Raw genomic sequence first — 19,072 nt, 5'->3', positions numbered from 1 at the left:
GTCTCTTTATTTTCATCTGGGAAGTACCTTGCGTGAGCAAGAATGTTGTAGTCTGGCAGGTTGGGAATTATATTCACACAGCTCTTCCCTGGCAGGTGCATACTGACGTAGACAGTGATGACATACACAGTCACTGAGTGCATACTGCTGCCCCGTGAAGAGTCAGCACACTTCTCCTTTAAAGCTTTGTTGGCCACTGGTCTCTGCTGCAGCTCTTCAGCTTTGCTGTTGTAGAGTGAAAGAGGCTGTAAACAACCTGTAAATGAGTGGGAATGCCTGTGTTATACTAAAACTTTATTTACAAAAGCAGGCAGAAAGCCACTTTGGCTCTACAGGCCTTAGTTAATCAAACCCTGGTTTAGGTCATCGCTTAAGCCCTTGATATGCATTCACCCAGTTGATCTTCATGACAGGCATTTGAAGTTCACAGTGTTATTATTCTCACTTTACAGAGTAGCGAAGTTGTAAGAAACTTGCCCAAAATCACCTATCTGCAAAGCAGCAGCCCTGTAGTTCAAATCCAGTTCTAAATTCTGCTTTTAATCACTATCCTATACTGCTTTCATACAGTTTTATAACTTCTTTTATCATATAACATTTTCCCCATGTATTTAACAATTATTATTGAGTACTCATGTGTGCCTGATACCATTCTAAGTACTAGAAATCAGTTGATGAACAGACAAAATTTTCTACCACTGTGGCTTTCATACTATTAGTATGGAAACATGCTACTGTGAATCAAACATGTATGCAGTAATAGAGACAGGGGATACGGAGTGGTGGGTTGGGCGCTGTGGGCATTGTAAGTTTAAATATTACAGAATGGTCGAGGGGAAGCCTTGCTGAGAGCAGAGACCTGAAGGAGAAGGAGTGAGACTGCTTCTGTGCCAGAGGTAACAGCACAGGCAGAAGTCCCAACGCAGGAACATGCCTGTCAGAAATAGTGTGGCTGGGACAGAGTGAGCGAGGGGCCACGTTAAAGTCTTGTAAGCCATTTAATTTTATTTATTTTTTAAAAAATACTTATTTATCTGACTGTGCTGGGCCCTTGTTGGGGCATGCAGGATCTTTAGTTGTGGCATGCAGACTCTTAGTTGCAGCATGTGGGATCTAGTTCCCTGATGAGGCATCGAACCCAGGCCCTCTGCACTGAGAGCACAGAGGCACTGGACCACCAGGGAAGTCCCTTGTAAGCAATTTTAGAGATTTTGCTTTCAAATTCCAATGAGATGAACAGCTGTATAGAATTTTGAACAGAGAAGTATCATCGTCTCTGTTACATTGTAACAGTCATTTTGGCTCCTGTATTATTTGAGTGTGTATTAAAAGGGGCAGAGGCTGATGCAGTTAGCAGATTATTGCAATAATCAGAGCACAGATCAGGGTAGTGAGAAGTGGTCTGACTGTGTGTGCCTAGCTGCTCAGTTGTGTCCAACTCTTTGCAACCCCATGGACTGTAGCCTCCAGGCACCTCTGTCCATGGGGATTCTCCAGGCAAGAATCCTAGAGTAGGTCACCATGCCCTCCTCCAGGGGATCTTCCCAACCCAGGGATTGAACCCAGGTCTCCTGCATTGCAGGTGGATTCTGTACCAGCTGAGCCACCAGGGAAGCCCGGTCTGGCTGTGGCAGATGTTAATGAAAGGATATGATGGATTTGGAAATAGCATGTGAAAGAAATTGTAGTCATAGAAGACTCTAAGATTTGAGGGTTAAATCATGGGGAGGATGGATTCTTCATTAACTGAAAAGGAGAAACTGAGAAGGAGTGATTTATAAGTGGGGAGAGCATGGTGAAGGGCACGAGAAGGAGTTCATTTTGGCCATATCAGGTATGAGTTGCTGTAGGACCTCTGAACAGCAGTAATTAGTAGATAATTAGATAGGCTTGGATTTTAGGTAAGATATCTGGGTTGAGGTTTTAAATTTAGGAGTTTTCAGTGTATAAATTAAAAAAGAAAAATTCAGTTATGTCAGATGTGGGGTTGGGTTAATATCAAGTTCGTGAACTAGCAGGGAATGCCTGTATGGTTCGCTGGGCCTGTAGTTCAGGCGGCTGGGTTCCCTGATCCAGATCCAGTCCGTCCTGGCTGCGGTTTGGCGCCACCTAGTGGCGGTTGTTCATTCTGGCTTAAATATCAGCTGAGACGCTTCTGGCTCTCTGGCTGTTTGGATTTATAAGACAGTGACCTTTAGTTAGTTGGTTAGCAGTTAGTTGACCAGTTGGCACTCATTTTATCAACCTGATTTAAAATGATTGGGAGAAAACTGATGTTGTGGGTTTGTGTCATGTATGTTTTCTAAGAAGGGATTATCTGCAGTTTCCCTCCTCAGCCTCATTCATGTTTTCCCTACCCAAGATCAGAACTCTAGGCCATCCCTGTATGAGTACTGAGCTGGGTAGCAGATGGAGGAACTAATTACAAGTATTTATGAATTTTAGTTATTTTGGGGCCAGAAAAGGTGGATGAAACATATGAGAGAGAGAGAGAGTATAGGTAGAAAAATGAAGGAGTTCTAACAGTCGAACTCTGAACCACTGCAATCTAAATAAATCCAGGAGACTGAATTGGAACAACTAGTGAGGTAGAGGGGTGTTTCCCCACATCTCAGGGAGAGTGGTCAGCTTTGTCCGATGTTGCTGGTAGGCCAAATTTTATGAGATTGAGACTTGACCATTGGACTTCACAGCACAGAGGGTGTTGGTGACCTTGATAGCTTCTTAATGGATTGGGAGTAGAATACATGTCAGAGGATAATAATTGAAAACAGTGACAATAGACTACTTTTTGGTGAATTTCATCTCGGGTTGTTATAAAACTCCTTAAAAAAAAACTATAAAAACATGCAATAAAAAGGTTGAATAAATTATATTGTCTTAATAATAACACTATGCAGGTACTAAAATGTATTCAAAGATTACACAATACTATGAGAAAATATTTACGGTGAAAAAGATGGCACTATATAAAACATATGACTGGACTTCCCTAGCGGCTCAGTGGTGAAGAATCTGCCTGCCAATGCAGGAGACATGGGTTCAATCCCTGATTCAGGAGGATCCTACATGCCTCGAAGTGGCTAAGCCCATGTACCACAACTGTTGAGCCTGTGCTCTAGAACCGAGGAGCCACAACTACTAAGCCCATATACTGCAACGGCTGAGGCCTGTGAGCCCTAGAGCCCGTCTCTGCAACGAGAGAAGCCACCACAGTGAGAAGCCTACACATTGCAACTCGGGAATGGCCCCACTCTCCACAACTAGAGAAAGGCCTGTGCAGCAGCAAAGACCCAGCAGAGGCAGAAAACTAAATGAATAAAGTTATTTTAAAAAATATTATTCCAGTCTGTAAGAGTCTAAGAGAATACTAAGGGTATTCATAGGAATGTTAAAAGTAATATACCATGTTTAGCCATAAAAGAGAATAAAGTCCTGATACATAATATAACATGTAAAGTGAAAGAAGTCAGACACCAAAAGTCACACATTATATAGTTCCATTTACACAAAATGTGCAGAATAGGCAAATGCATAGGGACAGGAGTGATTGCCAGAGGCTAAAAAAGGAAATGAGTATAGTGGCTATGAGTTTCTTTTTGGGGTGATGCAAATGTTCTGGAATTAGACAGTGGTCATGAGTGCCCAAATCTGTGAATATACTAAAAACCACTGAATTTTATTCTTAAAAGGGTTAGTTTTATGATACGTGAATTATATCACAGTAAAAAGGAAAAAAGTGATACACCAAAAAATATTAACAGTTATCTCAGTGGCAGAAATGTAAATCTTCTTCCTCATACTTAACGGGATTTTATAGAATTAACATGTCACTTTTATAAACAAAAATCATAACTTCCTCCTCTCTTCTAGATCATCCCCAGCAATTATAAAAAACAAACTGCTTTATTTCTCTTACGTTCCTAAAAAAATCCACATCTCCTCCTTCATCCTCACTTCCTCTGTTACCTGTCACCTTGTATCTCTGGTGTCCTTTGCATGAATAATCTTTTTCAGAACCTTGTACAAATATCTGGTTTTATCTTTTAGCAGGAATTTCTAGAAGTAGATTATTGATCAAAGGCTTTTTGAAGGTTTTTGATTACCTCGCCAAATTTCTTTGTAGAAGGTTGGTTGCACCAGTTTGCACACCATGAGTAGTGCATAAGATGACTTTATTAATCTGAATACTACTAGTAGCAATCACTGGAAAAAAGTTTAATTATGTGAAAAATAGTATCTCTCTGGGTTGGTTTGATCCTGTCTTTGACAGTATCACTACCAGGAAGAAAAACTGTCTTAAGAAAGCATGTTTACTTAAAATTTCCTAAAACCACCTAAAATTCTTCCTGACAGAGTCAAACTTATTATGATATATTTATTTAGCAACACTGAAAAAAAATGTATTAGATTAAATTTGACTGTGTCTTTTAAAATGAAAAACTTAAATTTCTGCTTTGTTAATGTCTTGGGAGTTGGTATTTTTTAAAGTCTATTGTATATTAGAATTAGGGATTTTCAACTACTTGCTCAGTTAGGTTTTTGTTTTATAAAATATCCTTGAAATGTGAACATTACATCACCCCATAATTGCTTAATAGGGACATATATTGAGAGTTTTTAAAAATAGCATTATAAATTAATACTGTAGAAAAGTAAATACAGTACTGATTTTTAAATTTGGGTTTTTTAGAGAATATAAGAACCCATCTACAGTGGCACAGTTTTGAACAGATGAAAAGAGTATTGGTTTCACTTATCTTGAGGACTTTAAGACACAAGATAAAGCCTAATAGGTCATTTATAAATCACAGTTTATATGGTACTTTCTAGAGAGTATCTCTAGTTTAGATTTTTAGTTGTTTAGATCTAACCTACATTAAGCTTTTTTTGAAGTCCGTAAATATTTCTAGAAGTCATTCTTATTTTATATTAATCTTAGGGGGAAATTATGCTTTTATGATTTAAAGTAACGACTGGGAAGAGTCTGACTTACTGTAGACTCTGTTACTGTATTTTTCCTATGCAGTTATGACAAATAAGACAATAACATTTCTTTTTATTGAACTAACAGCAAACTCAGCAATCCTTGTCTGTTTAAAAGGTATATAAAAAAATCAGCTATTGTACAGTTTGGTTGTCAATCTATATTTCAAGATAAGTGACAATGTAGGTAGGTGGGTAGATGGGTTTATTTATATTTTTATCTATCTTTATGTGTGTATAGTATATATGATAAGTCACTGATCCCTGCCCTAAATGAAGGGTTAAGGAATAATCTTACAGATATTGGGGGAATATGTATTTTTTTCCATGAAGGATTTTTAATTGCTGCATCAGTGGTAAAAGATAAAATGTAGTATTTTGCCCTGTGATTATTATTTTAATACTTTCAACCATTGTGAACAGGAAGATATCTTCTATCATTATACCATATCTTGGGCCTTGGTCTGGGCCTTCGTCAACCTTTTGATTTTTTTGTTTGTTTCTGATTACTCTGTTATTGTGGATTTGAAAAATCAATTATATTAGTTTTTCAAAAAGATTTTAAATTTAGCTAGGTAAAATAATGATAGCTACCATTAATTGTGCCAGGCATTGTGTTAAGCAAGTATGTTATTAACTCAGTTATCCCATGGTGAGATTGATACCACATTTTACAGATGAGGGAACAGAGGCTTGAAAAGGTAACCCACCTTTACCCAGTTAGTAAGTTAGGGACAGAACTTACACAGCATTCCAGTTCTGTTTTAAATGTAATCCTTTGTTGCTTCTTCTTTTATTGTTGATAGTCCATAGCACTTTTTCTGAGGTTTGTTGAAGATTTGGAAGTTCAGTTCATTTCATTAGTAGAATGCTTTCTTTCTTGAGCTGGGAAATAGAAACAAGCCCTTTGGAATGACTGGCCAACTGTTATTCAGTGAGCTACTTGGGAAATAGTTTATGCGTAATTTATGGTACACTGTGAATTCTTTCCGTTGTTAGATGGTAGAAAAACAGATTATAGATTTGTGTTAACATTTCCAAATATATGTTTGAAACAGATTTGGCCGCTGACCGGAAGCTGTTCCGCCTGGTCTCCAATGATTCCTTCGTCTCCATTCAGCCGTCCTTGTCCTCGTGTGGACAGGACTTACCCAGGGACTTGAGTGACAGAGTGAGCCTGCCGAGTCACAGCCGCCACCAGGCCGAGCAGCCCCTGTCCAGTGCCTGCGACACCGAAGGGGCTTCTCTTGTCCCTTTACATTCGCACTCTTACAGGAAAGAGCACCGGCCGCGGGGTGTGCCGCGGACTTCTAGCTCTGCTGTGGCTTTTCCAGACACCTCACTGAATGACTTCCCTCTGTATCAGCAAAGACGTGGGTTGGATCCTGTTAGTGAGTTAGAATCTTCCAAGCCTCATTCTGGATCCAAAGAATCCTTGGTGGAAAATTCGTGTTTACCTGGGGAATTTCAGCTGGTTGGCGAGCTGAAAAACAGTAATTCTCAGCCACCCACCAGGAGTGGGAAGAGCAAACCCTTGAACGCAGACAAAAGCATGGACAGCTTGCGAAGCCTGAGCACGCGGAGCAGTGGCTCGACGGAGAGCTACTGCAGCGGGACGGACCGGGACACCCACAGCACCGTCAGCAGCTACAGAAGCGAGCAGACCAGCTCCACGCACGTCGAGAGCGTCTTGTCAGAGCACGAGGGGTCTCCCCAGGCGGCGAAGAGGAGCGGCCAGAAGAGAGAGGGCAGTGCTGAGGCAGAGGACGAGAATAGCTGTGCCGGTGACAAAAGGACTAGCAGTGAAAAGACTGCCGTGGACGTGAGCACGAATAGTGGGGTTCAGGAGGCCCAGGATTCTAACGGCTCTGATGACGTGCACAATCAGAAAGGTCTCAGCACCTCTGCATCTGAAGAAGCCAATAAAAACCCCCATGCAAATGAATTCACTTCACAGGGGGACACACCACTTGGGAAGACTGCTGGAAACAAAGAGGAGGAGGGTGAGAAGCCAGCTGTGTCAGTGGACTCGAAAGGTAGTAAAGATGTTGGTGGAAAGCAGAAGGAAGGGGATGTGAGACCTAAGTCCTCCAGCCTAATCCACCGGACAGCCTCTGCCCATAAGTCAGGCAGGAGACGGACAGGGAAAAAACGGGCCAGCAGTTTCGATTCAAGTCGGCATAGGGACTATGTGTCCTTTCGAGGTGTTTCCGGTACCAAGCCGCATAGTGCTATATTCTGCCACGACGAGGACTCCAGTGACCAAAGTGACTTGAGCAGAGCGTCCAGTGTGCAGTCTGCTCACCAGTTCAGCAGCGATAGCTCTTCTAGCACCACGTCTCACTCTTGTCAGTCTCCGGAGGGCAGATACAGTGCCCTGAAGACCAAACATGCCCCTAAGGAGAGGGGCACCGACTCTGAGCACACACACAAAGCCCACCTGGGCCCGGAGGGAGCTGGCAAAAAGCGGACAGCACGGCGGACTTCCAGCACAAACAGTGCCAAGACGCGGGCCCGAGTGTTGAGCCTGGACAGCAGCACGGTAGCGTGTCTGAACGACTCCAGTAGGCTCATGGCGCCTGAAAGCGTAAAACCCTTAACCACTTCAAAATCCGATCTGGAGGCCAAAGAGGGAGAGGTGCTAGATGAGCTATCTTTATTGGGACGGGCTTCCCAGTTAGAGACAGTCACTCGATCTAGGAATAGCTTGCCAAGCCAGGTTGCTTTTCCTGAAGGCGAAGAGCAAGACGCAGTCAGTGGAGGTAAGTAAATTGCAGGAGGAGATTTACCCAAGAATCTCTGCAATTTTTGATGTTATTGATTGGAGTGCTGCTTCTTAGAGTCTATTTTGTGTTAACAGCCCCATATCTACTATGTTGTTAAAATAAACTCTCTTTCCATGAAGAAGATGGTTATCTTAAAAAAGGTTTTGATGTGAACACCGAGAAAATGTTTTTTGTTGTATTACATATGAGTTTGTTCTTCATGGTATTCACCTTTTCTAAGCCATTTGCCACCTGTTAATGTTTTACCAGGAATAACAAAAAAATTGGTCCCCTTCCTCCTTTGTACAGCCACAGTAACAACAGAGTGTAGCATCTCATTAGGGCACCAGACCGTTTCTAGGTGTCTCTTACGCAGTGTGTGCCACTGAACTTTGAGAAGGAGATCTCTCAACCTGTTACCTAAGATTTTTCCAAATATTACTTTAGCTCTGTGTACTTTGAAAACATATGGCTTTTTTCTTTGTTTCTGTCTTAGGTTTTATTTCTTGCTTACTCAAGTTTTAGTCATTAAACCGTTTTTCTGTGACTTCACATTAAAGTTTATTAATCTACGTTTGTGGTTTATTATCCATTAGTGGATATATGATGCTCCTTGTGGTAACAGTCATAGTGCTTTGGTTAAAGTACTAGCTTATTGATTTTTGGTTTATGGGGGATTGTGCACAATTCAGTAGGTGATTTTGTATTGTCAGTGTGTATTGGCCATTTTGTTTATTTCAGAGTTGTCTCTTGGTATTTCTTCCTGCCCAGAATAGTTTGCTTATTCTGTTTTGGTTATTATGGAGTCTCATTCTTGAATAGCATCAGAAGAAGGAAATCCTCTGTTGCTAGCACATGACTTTCTTCTCATCTACCTCATATCCTGTCATAAAGCTTATGTCTTTGGCTTTATAGTTTACAATCTATTGGTATAGTGACATTTAGTCTTTTATGAAAAGTTAAGCTGAGTTTTTGTTTGCACAAACATAATGAAACAAGGAACATGCTTTTTCTCTCAAAGAATTCTAATTTTACCCACAATTTTTTAAGTCCATAATGTGGTAAACATTCTCTTGCTTCTCTTGGTATAGTTTATAACAAAGATTAATTTCTAATAGGAATGTAAAAAGTGATCTTTAGTGCCTAAGGAAGAAACTAGTCTGACTTAAATATTGAGACCTAATTATATCGGAAGTGGTTAGAATCATCTGGAAACAATATAGTAATTAACTTCTCTTGAGTCTTTGATGTGGCTGTCAATCTGTTTTTTGTAACAGGTCTGAAATGCTTTTAGTGATTTCTCACACAAATCATGTGTGTTTGCGATATGCAGGGAACCATTGGGTTTTAAATCATAGCTTAATTTTTACTAAAAGTGTGATTAAAATAAATTCTAAGAATGAACATGCAAATGATAGAAAAGTATTGCTGTTCTAAATGTTGTTGAAATGTAAGTAAAAAGATAGTACATCTTATGCTTTTGTATTAAAGATACCACTTCCTTTTCATAGGGAAGGTGGGGTGTTCTGTTTTTTTTTTTAGGAAAAGTTACATGAGGTCTTATTTGCTCTTTGGTAAATATGAGCCCTCATTTTCCCAGATTTCAGCTTTTGTTTTGTTTGTGTTCTTATTTTTTTTAAAAAAGCAAACCATCCACCATTAATAAAAAAAATAAGGAACTAAAAATTTCCGTTTATTTCGCTTTGGTGGAATAAATTTAATCATCTGTGGGCTTTAAAATCATTTTTTTTGCCAAAGGAAGACATTGTCGGAACTGTTTTTATCTGAGCTTCATTGTGTTTAGAATAAAAATAAGAACAAAACTACACTGCTTAAGTATATTGGATTTATATTTAGTTTTCATTTCATTTTGTTACAGTCTTGGTTTCTTGGAAGATTGGAGGTACTGGGAGGCAATGTATTTTGGTTTTCATTATTTAAAAGTTATATAGACTCTCAAATACTTTGTAAAATGTGTTAGGTTACATTTATTGTTAGTTTTTGGGGTTGTTTTTTTTGTTGGTGATTAGGAGACATTTTTCTTAGCCATCTAGCCTACTTTCTGTACTCCTGAAATGTGTCAATACAACAGAGGATACAGCTTGACCATGCGTATGGCTACACATTAACTATAATGCATACATTATACATTAACTACACATTAACTATAATGCATACATTATACATTAACTATACATTAACTATAATGTATAGCCATACTAGCCATTGGATTTTATCCTAATGAATTTGGATGTGTTCCTGAGCTTTCCAGTGATTTCTTTCTGTCTTATCTTAGAGCTGAATGGTGTTGGTCCCGTGGAAGGATGAAACTAAGGAAGTGTACTTTACTAAAATAAACTAAAATAGGGGATTGCCTACTATGGTGACATGGTGTCATGCATCCCTGTCAGTGTGTGGGCTTGCTGTAGTCCTGACTCCGGGAAAGCTGCTTACCTTCTTCAGCCTTGACTTCCACATCTTAAAGTGGAGATGATAGTGGTATCTGGCCTATAGGATTTTTATGAGGACTGAAGGCTTTAATAGATTTAAAATGCTTACAACAGTGCCTGGCACATAGTAAAAGCATATTAATAGCGCTGGTGTTTCTGTTTCACTGGGCTTCCCTGATAGCTCAGTTGGTGAAGAATCTGCCTGCAATGCAGGACACCCCAGTTTGATTCCTGGGTCAGGAAGATCCGCTGGAGAAGGGATAGGCTACCCACTCCAGTATTCTTGGGCTTCCCTGGTGGCTCAGTGGGTAAAGAATCCGCCTGAAGTGCAGGAGACTTGGATTCGATCCCTGGGTTGGGAAGATCCCCTGCGGAAGGGAAAGACTATCCACTCAAGTATTCTGGCCTGGAGAATTCCAGGACTGTATAGTTGCAAAGAGTCGGGCATGACTGAGCGACTTTCACTTCACTTCTGTTTCACAGACCAGTCTGTTCAGCTACTCATGTGTATCCTGTCCTAAAGAAAATGATTAAATATAGAAATACATTAGAGATACTCTCATTGTGCCATTTTGAAACTAAATAATAGTAAAAATAAAAAATCTAAATTCTTAATTTCTTACATAATATCAAAAAGAAAAATATTAATCTGATATAATATTACAGATTTTAATCTCACCTTGGCAGCAGTACATGTGTAGCCTATCTTTTGATACTCATTCACATAACAAGTGATTGTTTTCATAGGACTTCTCACCATTAATCTAATACTTTGATTAAAATTGGATTTCATCAATAATGTTCTGTGATTGCTTAGGTAGGAAAACAGTTTTATGTTCAAGCTAAGATATTTTCTGTTGTTGATCTCTTGTTTTTGCATTTAATTTTCTTGTATAATTATAAAGCATATCTTTAATAACTTATGACTGGTATTTTAAAAATAAAAAAGTACAGACAAATTATATGATAGAAAAGTATCCTGTTTTCTTTTGGGTCACTTAATCTTATTTACTGCCTGATTCAATAGACTGTGAAGAACAATCAAAAAAGAAAGATTTATGTTCATTCCATTATTTGTATTTTTTTTCTCAATTTCTTAACCTCTGTTTTTCTGTTTGAGAAAATTATTTTAAATGTAATAGTTGGGTTCTGTAAGCATGAAATAGGATCCTGTTATAATATTTTTGTGTTGGGAACCAATGATAGTCTTCTGTCAAGGGATTGTCACTATATAAAGAAAAGCCAAATTTTCTTGATGACAGTTTATGAGGGCTTGTACCATACATGTAAATTTGATCCTAAGTATCATTGAAAGAAAAGACAAAGACCACTGAACCAAAAAGAGTATGTGAATTAAAGCTTTTGTTTTTTACTGAATAGAGGGACTCTAAATTCTAATAGATTTAATTTTCTCATTTCCCAGTTCACATGGGAAGTTAGAAGAAGAAAATAAATAGAAAGGGAGGGGTGCCTGTCAAGGCTAAAACTGATGGCAGCAGAAGAAATGCACTGCTGACTCTACAGAAGTTGGAATAACCATCCGAACCAGTGCCAGAAACACATGGTAGGAGGTCATTAACTGCAGGGGCGAACTGTTTGTTCAAGGACATCATAATATCATAACTTAATGCTGTATTGCAGTGTAACTCACTAATAAATGTGTATGTGACTAAGGAAAGTTTATATTTTATTTAGTCTATACTGAGAAGAAAGCTTAGGCATATAAAACCACATCAAAGAGTGGTCATTAGATGTAATAAACAGGCTTGGATCCTTCAGTTACTTGGAAAAATTATCTTCTCTTAAAAAATGTTAAGAGGCATTTTGTTGATGAGGCAAATAAGGATTATATATCAAATTCCCCAGATCAGCCCATTCTTTCTAATACCAGTAATGTTCTGTATAAGGAATCAAACAGTTACATTTTAATGCCATCTCTAATTCCTAACTGGATAGTCTGGCAAGCTATTAAACCTGTGTCTCAATTTCCTCAATTGTAAACCAGTGGTAGTAACTGTCCAGGTCATCTCACAGTTAATGATCAGACTCTTGACAAGCTTCCCTGTATAAAACTTCTTTGTATGTTTATTATGAAAACTAAGACACTGATGCCTTTTAATCATTTGTAAGGAAGTTTTCCATTTTAAATATGTCACTTCAAATATATATCCTTCACTAATGACACCTTATTAGGTGAATCTCCTGAAGATAGATTCAAAAATGTTGCTGAGTGCAGTATTCCAGGAGAGAGGGTCTGTCAGACCATTCACAAAGGATTAAAAAAGAGTAGGAACCACCTGTGAAAGTAAGTAATCCTTAAACTTTGTCTTTTAGGAACTGTTCTGTGTGATAATGACTCCAGAGTATCATGTAATTTTGTCTACCAAACCGTATTTGATTGACTGCCTGGGATTATGGAAAGTATCGATAAGGATATGCAAATTCTCAATCAGCTAATAATTTTGTTGTTGTTTGCTATTGTTGCTGGTTTATGGGTCAAAGAATAATGTAGTCCTTTAAAATTTCATAGATAGAAATTATTTTAATTCAGAATGAATGCTTAGAAATTGTGCAGTAGATTCTTGTTCTTTGGCCTCCCAGAAAATGATGCTTATAAGCATTTGTTTTTATATTAAAACAAAATCTTTGCATGCTGATATTAGCATCATTCTTGACTGACATGGAAAGTAAGAAAAGGAAAAAATGGATTTCATACCCTGACTAGAATATTTCCTTTAAAAGAATTCTTTGAATGTGCATTTCTTCATATAGTAACTTAATTATTAAGTAAAATAATTTTTTACCTGGAAGAATATTTTAGTGTATTTCAGAATATTTGCATATGTACTTAATTTTCTGAAATGTGTGTATGTATATGTTTCATATTTTCATCTTTTTTCTTTAAAGAGTTTTCTTAAGCCGCTTGTGATCTGTTTGTGGTACCAAAACATATTTTTATTTTCATGATCTTTCCAAATTTACTCCTTTTTCCTACAGTAGACACTCCTCACTGAAAACAACACCTTTCTTGAGGAGTTTTTTCTAAATTTTTATTCATTTAATAGTGATTGAGCTATTAGGAGAGACCAGCTTTAGCAGTGTGTAGCAACTGGAAAGTAACAAAACTACATATGAATCCTTCAAGTGATCAGCTGAATGAGTCACATCATTTTTAAGTGGCATTGTTTTCTATATGTATCTTTGCTCATAACTTTCCAATTGTTGAGATACAAAAACCTTCACCTCCTACCTCACCAAATCCTGCTCTTTTGTGTCACCCCAGTCCTCATGAAAGTATATTGGTGCTTTTTTTAAAAGTCTCTATTGGATTTGTTACAGTGTTGCTTCCATTTTTGTTTTGTTTTGTTTTTAATTGCTTCCACTTAAAAATGTTTTGGTTTCTTGGCCTGCATGCATGTGGGATCCTAGCTCCCTGACCAGGGATTGAACCCACAACCCCTGCATTGGAAGGCAAAGTGTTAACCACTGGACTGCTGGGGAAGTCCCATATTAGTGCTTTTTAATGCTTTCCCTGTTTTCATTCACATAGTAAAACAAACTGATGATCTATTCTTTTAATACCCCCATATTAAAAAAAATGGTACGTAAAAGAAGTCAATATAGAGTGTGTAGGATTTTCTTTAACCCATTTGAGATAAATGGGAAGTAACTCAGGTGGGAGGTGTGTATTTTGTTTTCTTTGTGATCTTTCAGTTCACTTCAGTTGCTAAGTCGTGTCTGACTCTTTGAGACCCCATGAACTGCAGCACGGCAGGCCTTCCTGTCCATACCAACTCCCAGAGTTCACCCAAACTCATGTCCATTGAGTCGGTGATGCCATCCAACCATCTCATCCTCTGTTGTCCCCTTCTCCTCCTGCCCTCAATCTTTCCCAGCATCAGGGTCTTTTCAGATGAGTCAGCTCTTTGCATCAGGTGGCCCAAGGATTGGAGTTTCAGCTTCAACATCAGTCCTTCCAATGAACATCCAGGACTGATCTCCTTTAGAATGGACTGGTTGGATCTCCTTGCAGTCCAAGGGACTCTCAAGAGTTTTCTCCAACACACAGTTCAAAAGCATCAGTTCTTCGGTGCTCAGCTTTCTGTATAGTCTGACTCTCACATCCACACATGACTACTGGAAAAACCATAGCCTTGACTAGGCAGACCTTTGTTGACAAAGTAATGTCTTTGCTTTTTAATATGCTGTCTAGAGTGGTCATAACTTTCCTTCCAAGGAGTAAGTGTCTTTTAATTTCACGGCTGCAGTCACCATCTGCAGTGATTTTGGAGCCCCCCAAAATAAAGTCTGCCACTGTTTCCACTGTTTCCCCATCTATTTGCCATGAAGTGACAGGACCAGATGCCATGATGTTAGTTTTCTGAATGTTGAGCTTTAAGCCAAGTTTTTCACTCTCCTCTTTCACTTTCATCAAGAGGCTTTTTAGTTCTTCACTTTCTGCCATAAGGGTGGTGTCATCTGCATACCTGAGGTTATTGATATTTCTCCTGGCAATCTTGATTCCAGCTTGTGCTTCATCCAGCCCAGCGTTTCTCATGATGTACTCTGCATATAAGTTAAATAAGCAGGGTGACAATATAATATACAGCCTTGATGTACTCCTTTTCCTATTTGGAACCAGTCTATTGTTCCATGTCTAGTTCTAACTGTTGCTTCCTGACCTGCATACAGGTTTCTCAAGAGGCAGGTCAGGTGGTCTGGTATTCCCATCTCCTTCAGAATTTTCCACAGTTTATTGTGATCCACACAGTCAAAGGCTTTCGCATAGTCAGTAAAGCAGAAATAGATGTTTTTCTGAAACTCTCTTTTTCAATGATCCAGTGGATGTTGCCAGTTTGATCTCTGGTTCATCTGCCTTTTCTAAAACCAGCTTGAACATCTGAAAGTTCACGGAATAGATCAGACCACAGCTGTTGAAAATGTCTTAGTATATCTGTGCCTTGTGTATGAATTGCCGTTAGGTGCTCAGTAAATGTTTATTTAGTTGAATGATTGTATCACTACTCCAGAAGTAGAATTAAGTTATCTGAAGTTCTCTCTTCAATTTAGATAATTCAGTTTCTTGAAGTCTCTTTAATACAAAGAAATCATTAGAAAGTCAAGACTCAAATTTTAAAAAAATGTTGAATTCACATTTGTCTAAATAAATGTCCTTGAAAGTATTTTATTTATGTCTTGTCATTCATGGCCTTTGAATCAGTTGAATGTGATTTTTTTTTCTCTTTTACCTACACATGCATAAAATTTAGTTGTACCTAGAGTGCTAGATTTTTACTTTTTATATTTTATACTCTCACTGTACTAATTAATTTTATTCTTTACCAGGGATACTGAGTTTTAAGCAGTAAAGTGTTTTCTTTCTCCTTCTCTGGTCTCCTAGTTAAAAGATTTTTTTGTTGTTTTCTTTCTATTTATAAAGTTAAAGGATTCAGAAAGAGCTTTTTGTAGTTGGATTGTGAAAGTGACTTTTCATCAAGTAAAGCCATACTTATGTGATTGAATATACTTACAGTAAGTTATTTTAAGCTTTAGACAACTCTAATAAACATTGAATATTCTTTTATCATTAGATATTTAAGCCCTGAATATTACAGAGGACGACAGAGGGTGAAATAGGCAGCAATCATAACTCCATTTTAATATGTTGTCCTATGTATGTCTAAAATTTTATCTTGATATGTTTCTAAAACTGTTTTATTAAGAAAACAGTGTTAATAGTTATTTTGCAGATAACAAAATATAAATAGTATGTTAATAGAAAAAAAAGTATTTTCTGGAGAAACCAAAGACTATATTGACTACAAAGGGACATTGTAGTTTTGTCTTTTTGTCCCAGAATTATGGAATAACTAGCTTATATTTAAAATTAACTTCATTAAGTCCTCAGTAGAAGGAAGATAGTAAAGAAAACTGTTTCTTATTTGCTTTCTTCCTATTCTCACTATTCCATAATCATGTATTGCTTTTTTCAAATACTTCTGAATAATTTTAGTACATTTTATGGATTAAATTTTTCTCTGTAAATTCTATCTGGATGAATTTAACTGTTATTTTGGTTGAAACAAAACTCTTAAATTAGTGAGAATGTTTGAAAGTTTAAGTGAATTGACCTGTAAATTGAGCAATAATTTATTGCAATAATACAATAGAAATCTTCAATAGAATTTCAAAAAATAAGTCTTGAATTGAGGTTTAAAATAGTGACTTAAAATTTTATAACCCAAGTTCTTACTGACATCTAAGAACCATTAACAGATATACAAGTCACTCATTAATTTCTCTTCTTTTTCTTTTTCCCCATTTTTATTAGTTGGAGGCTAATTACTTTACAATATTGTAGTGGTTTTTGCCATACATTGACATGAATCAGCCATGGATTTACATGTATTCCCCATCTTGATCCCCGCTCCCGCCTCCCTCTCCATCCCATCCCTCTGGATCTTCCCAGTGCATCAGCCCTGAGCACTTGTCTCATGCATCCAACGTGGACTGGTGATCTGTTTCACCCTTGATAGTATGCTTGTTTCAATGCTATTCTCTCAGAACATCCTACCCTCGCCTTCTCCCACAGAGTCTGTTCTGTACGTCTGTGTCTCATTTTCTGTTTTGCATATAGGGTTATCGTTACCATCTTCTTAAATTCCATATACATGCATTAGTATACTGTATTGGTCTTTATCTTTCTGGCTTACTTCACTCTGTATAATGGGCTCCAGTTTCATCCATCTCATTAGAACTGATTTGAATGAATTCTTTTTAATGGCTGAGTAATATTCCATGGTGTGTATGCACCATAGCTTCCTTATCCATTCGTCTGCTGATGGGCATCTAGGTTGCTTCCATGTGCTGGCTATTATTACTTTCTCTTCTTTCATGTAGCTTGTTTCCTTCCCCTGGTTTTATCCTTCCTCCAGTGACTGCCCTGCCAGTATTAGCTTTCTTCTGTGTGACAGTGCTGGTTGGTGGTGGTGGTGAAGTTGTTAAGTGCTGGTTACTGTTTCCTTTGTTGAGGTCTTAGTTGTCAGGGGTAGGTAAAGCACACAGTATGCTTTGTAGGTTATAGTGAGAGACAGGCATCCTTGACTTTCTAGATTAGCACCACCCAGTACCGCTTCCTGTGGTGACTGAAACGTCTTTATCTGTACTGTTCAGTAAAGGTGGTCACTGGCCATATGCAGCTCTGGAGCGTTTAAAATGTGGTTCATGAATCTGGTAAATTGAACTTTTAATTTTCTTTAAGTTTAATTTGTTCTCACAGGTTATATATAATTTTTGTATACATGAGCTTCTGCATCACAAGAAACAGCTTTTTTTACATTAAAGGAGTTTTCATTGTATCACAATAAAACCGGAGAAAGAAAAGAAGTATTAGCTCCAGAGTCAAATTTGATTTGGATTCAAAGCCCTGAAGTTTAATTCTGATTTAGTTGTCTGACCTATAATGTCACTGGAGTATGTGTGCTGAAAAAGAAAGTAATAATGTAAATTATTGACCTGTGATTTGTGACTTAACGCTTCTTACTGGAAGAAGTTTGCCAAGTGGGTGAAATAATTCTGTGCTTGTCTTTCCTTTAATAAAAGAAACATTGCCTTAAGATAGAGAAGTCCATACCTCCTGGGGGTAACCCATATTCCTAGTTATAATCAATTAATTACACAAAGAACATTCATTGGGGAGGGGATAAAAATGTAAACATTTAAAAGAAAACTTTATTAAAATCAACCTTTAACATCATGGAGATTGCCATTGCTGAGCAGAATACTGATGAAAATTAATAAAGCCTTTAAAATATCAATAAGGCTTGTCATAGAACTGAAGTCCAAATACAACACTGTTGATTTTGCAATCCACCTCATCTTTTTCAAATGAGAAGGGATTTTCATTTGTTGTTTTTTAAAAAAGATGTTTTATGGGCCAAGTTGTGTCTATTCATATTTAACATCAAAATGCCCTTTCTCAAAATCAAAATGATTCTTAAAATATTTAGATCACTATAGACAGCAGTTGTTTAAGAGTCAAATGGATAAACATCATTTTGCTTTAGAAACCCAAATCAGTCATGGTTCTGTGAAATTTTGTGTAATTCTCTTTAGCCTTATTTTTTATTTTCTCATTTTATATATATATTTGGTTTTAGTTTGTTGCTGTTGCTTTTGGATTAAGCTATGGGTTTCTAATTTTTTTTGCTGATGTTTTGTTTGTATTTGCTTCCTAGTGTTGAGGGAACCAGTGTGGGGGCATGAAGTTGAATAAAGTTTGGCAGCAAACTACAGCTTAACATATACTCATGCTGCCTTGAATTGAATTTAAACAACTAGTTGTGCAGTTTAGCAGTCAGCCATTTCATTTAATGCTGCCAAAATTGTGGCACAGGGTCGTGTCAGATAAATGCGCTGCCCGGCTCCTGTCATCACAAGTACTATCATTGCTGCTTTTACTGTCTTCATGAAAGGAAGAAACTAATGCCCCTTCCTCGTTACTCAGAACTAACCAATATAACACATACGGTACTTTTAAGGCTGACTTAAAGGGCTAATGGAGGAATATGGGACTTTATAAATAAGACTTTTAGAAAAAGATTGAAAATAAACAGAGATCTTAAAATAGAAAATTGAGGCTGAAGAGAAGATGGTGAGGCCAGATAGTTAGAAGCATTTTTAAAGAAACAATCATCTATAGCAAAAGGTGTAGTCCCCAACTTCTCACCCTCAAAGTAAAGGGAACCTGACTGACTGAGCCAGAGGTTTTCGTAGGTTCACTGTTAATCTGTCGTATAGGGGAGGACAGGCTCAGCTGCTGTTTACGTCTCCGACCTAGGCTTCTGTTTGACCTAAGTCTGTCTTGATGCA

General features: G+C 37.7%; 1 protein-coding gene across 6 annotated transcripts in view; it reads left to right on the top strand.

The window, feature by feature from the left end:
* Positions 1–19,072, top strand: part of PCNX1 (pecanex 1) — a 177,889-nt gene that overhangs the window by 49,730 nt on the left and 109,087 nt on the right. For all 6 annotated transcript variants that reach the window (XR_009695070.1, XM_061156770.1, XM_061156771.1 and 3 more), the window contains exon 6: positions 6,045–7,748. Coding sequence is in view for 5 of the 6 variants with exons in the window: in XM_061156770.1 (XP_061012753.1) it covers positions 6,045–7,748 (1,704 nt within the window). In the remaining variant the exon portion in view is untranslated. The remainder of the gene's footprint in view (positions 1–6,044; positions 7,749–19,072) is intronic.

This window comes from Dama dama, chromosome 12 (assembly GCF_033118175.1).
Source record: "Dama dama isolate Ldn47 chromosome 12, ASM3311817v1, whole genome shotgun sequence".
NCBI lineage: Eukaryota > Metazoa > Chordata > Mammalia > Artiodactyla > Cervidae > Dama > Dama dama.
Note: the sequence above shows the minus strand (reverse complement) of the source record. Positions and strands in the feature narration are given on the sequence as shown.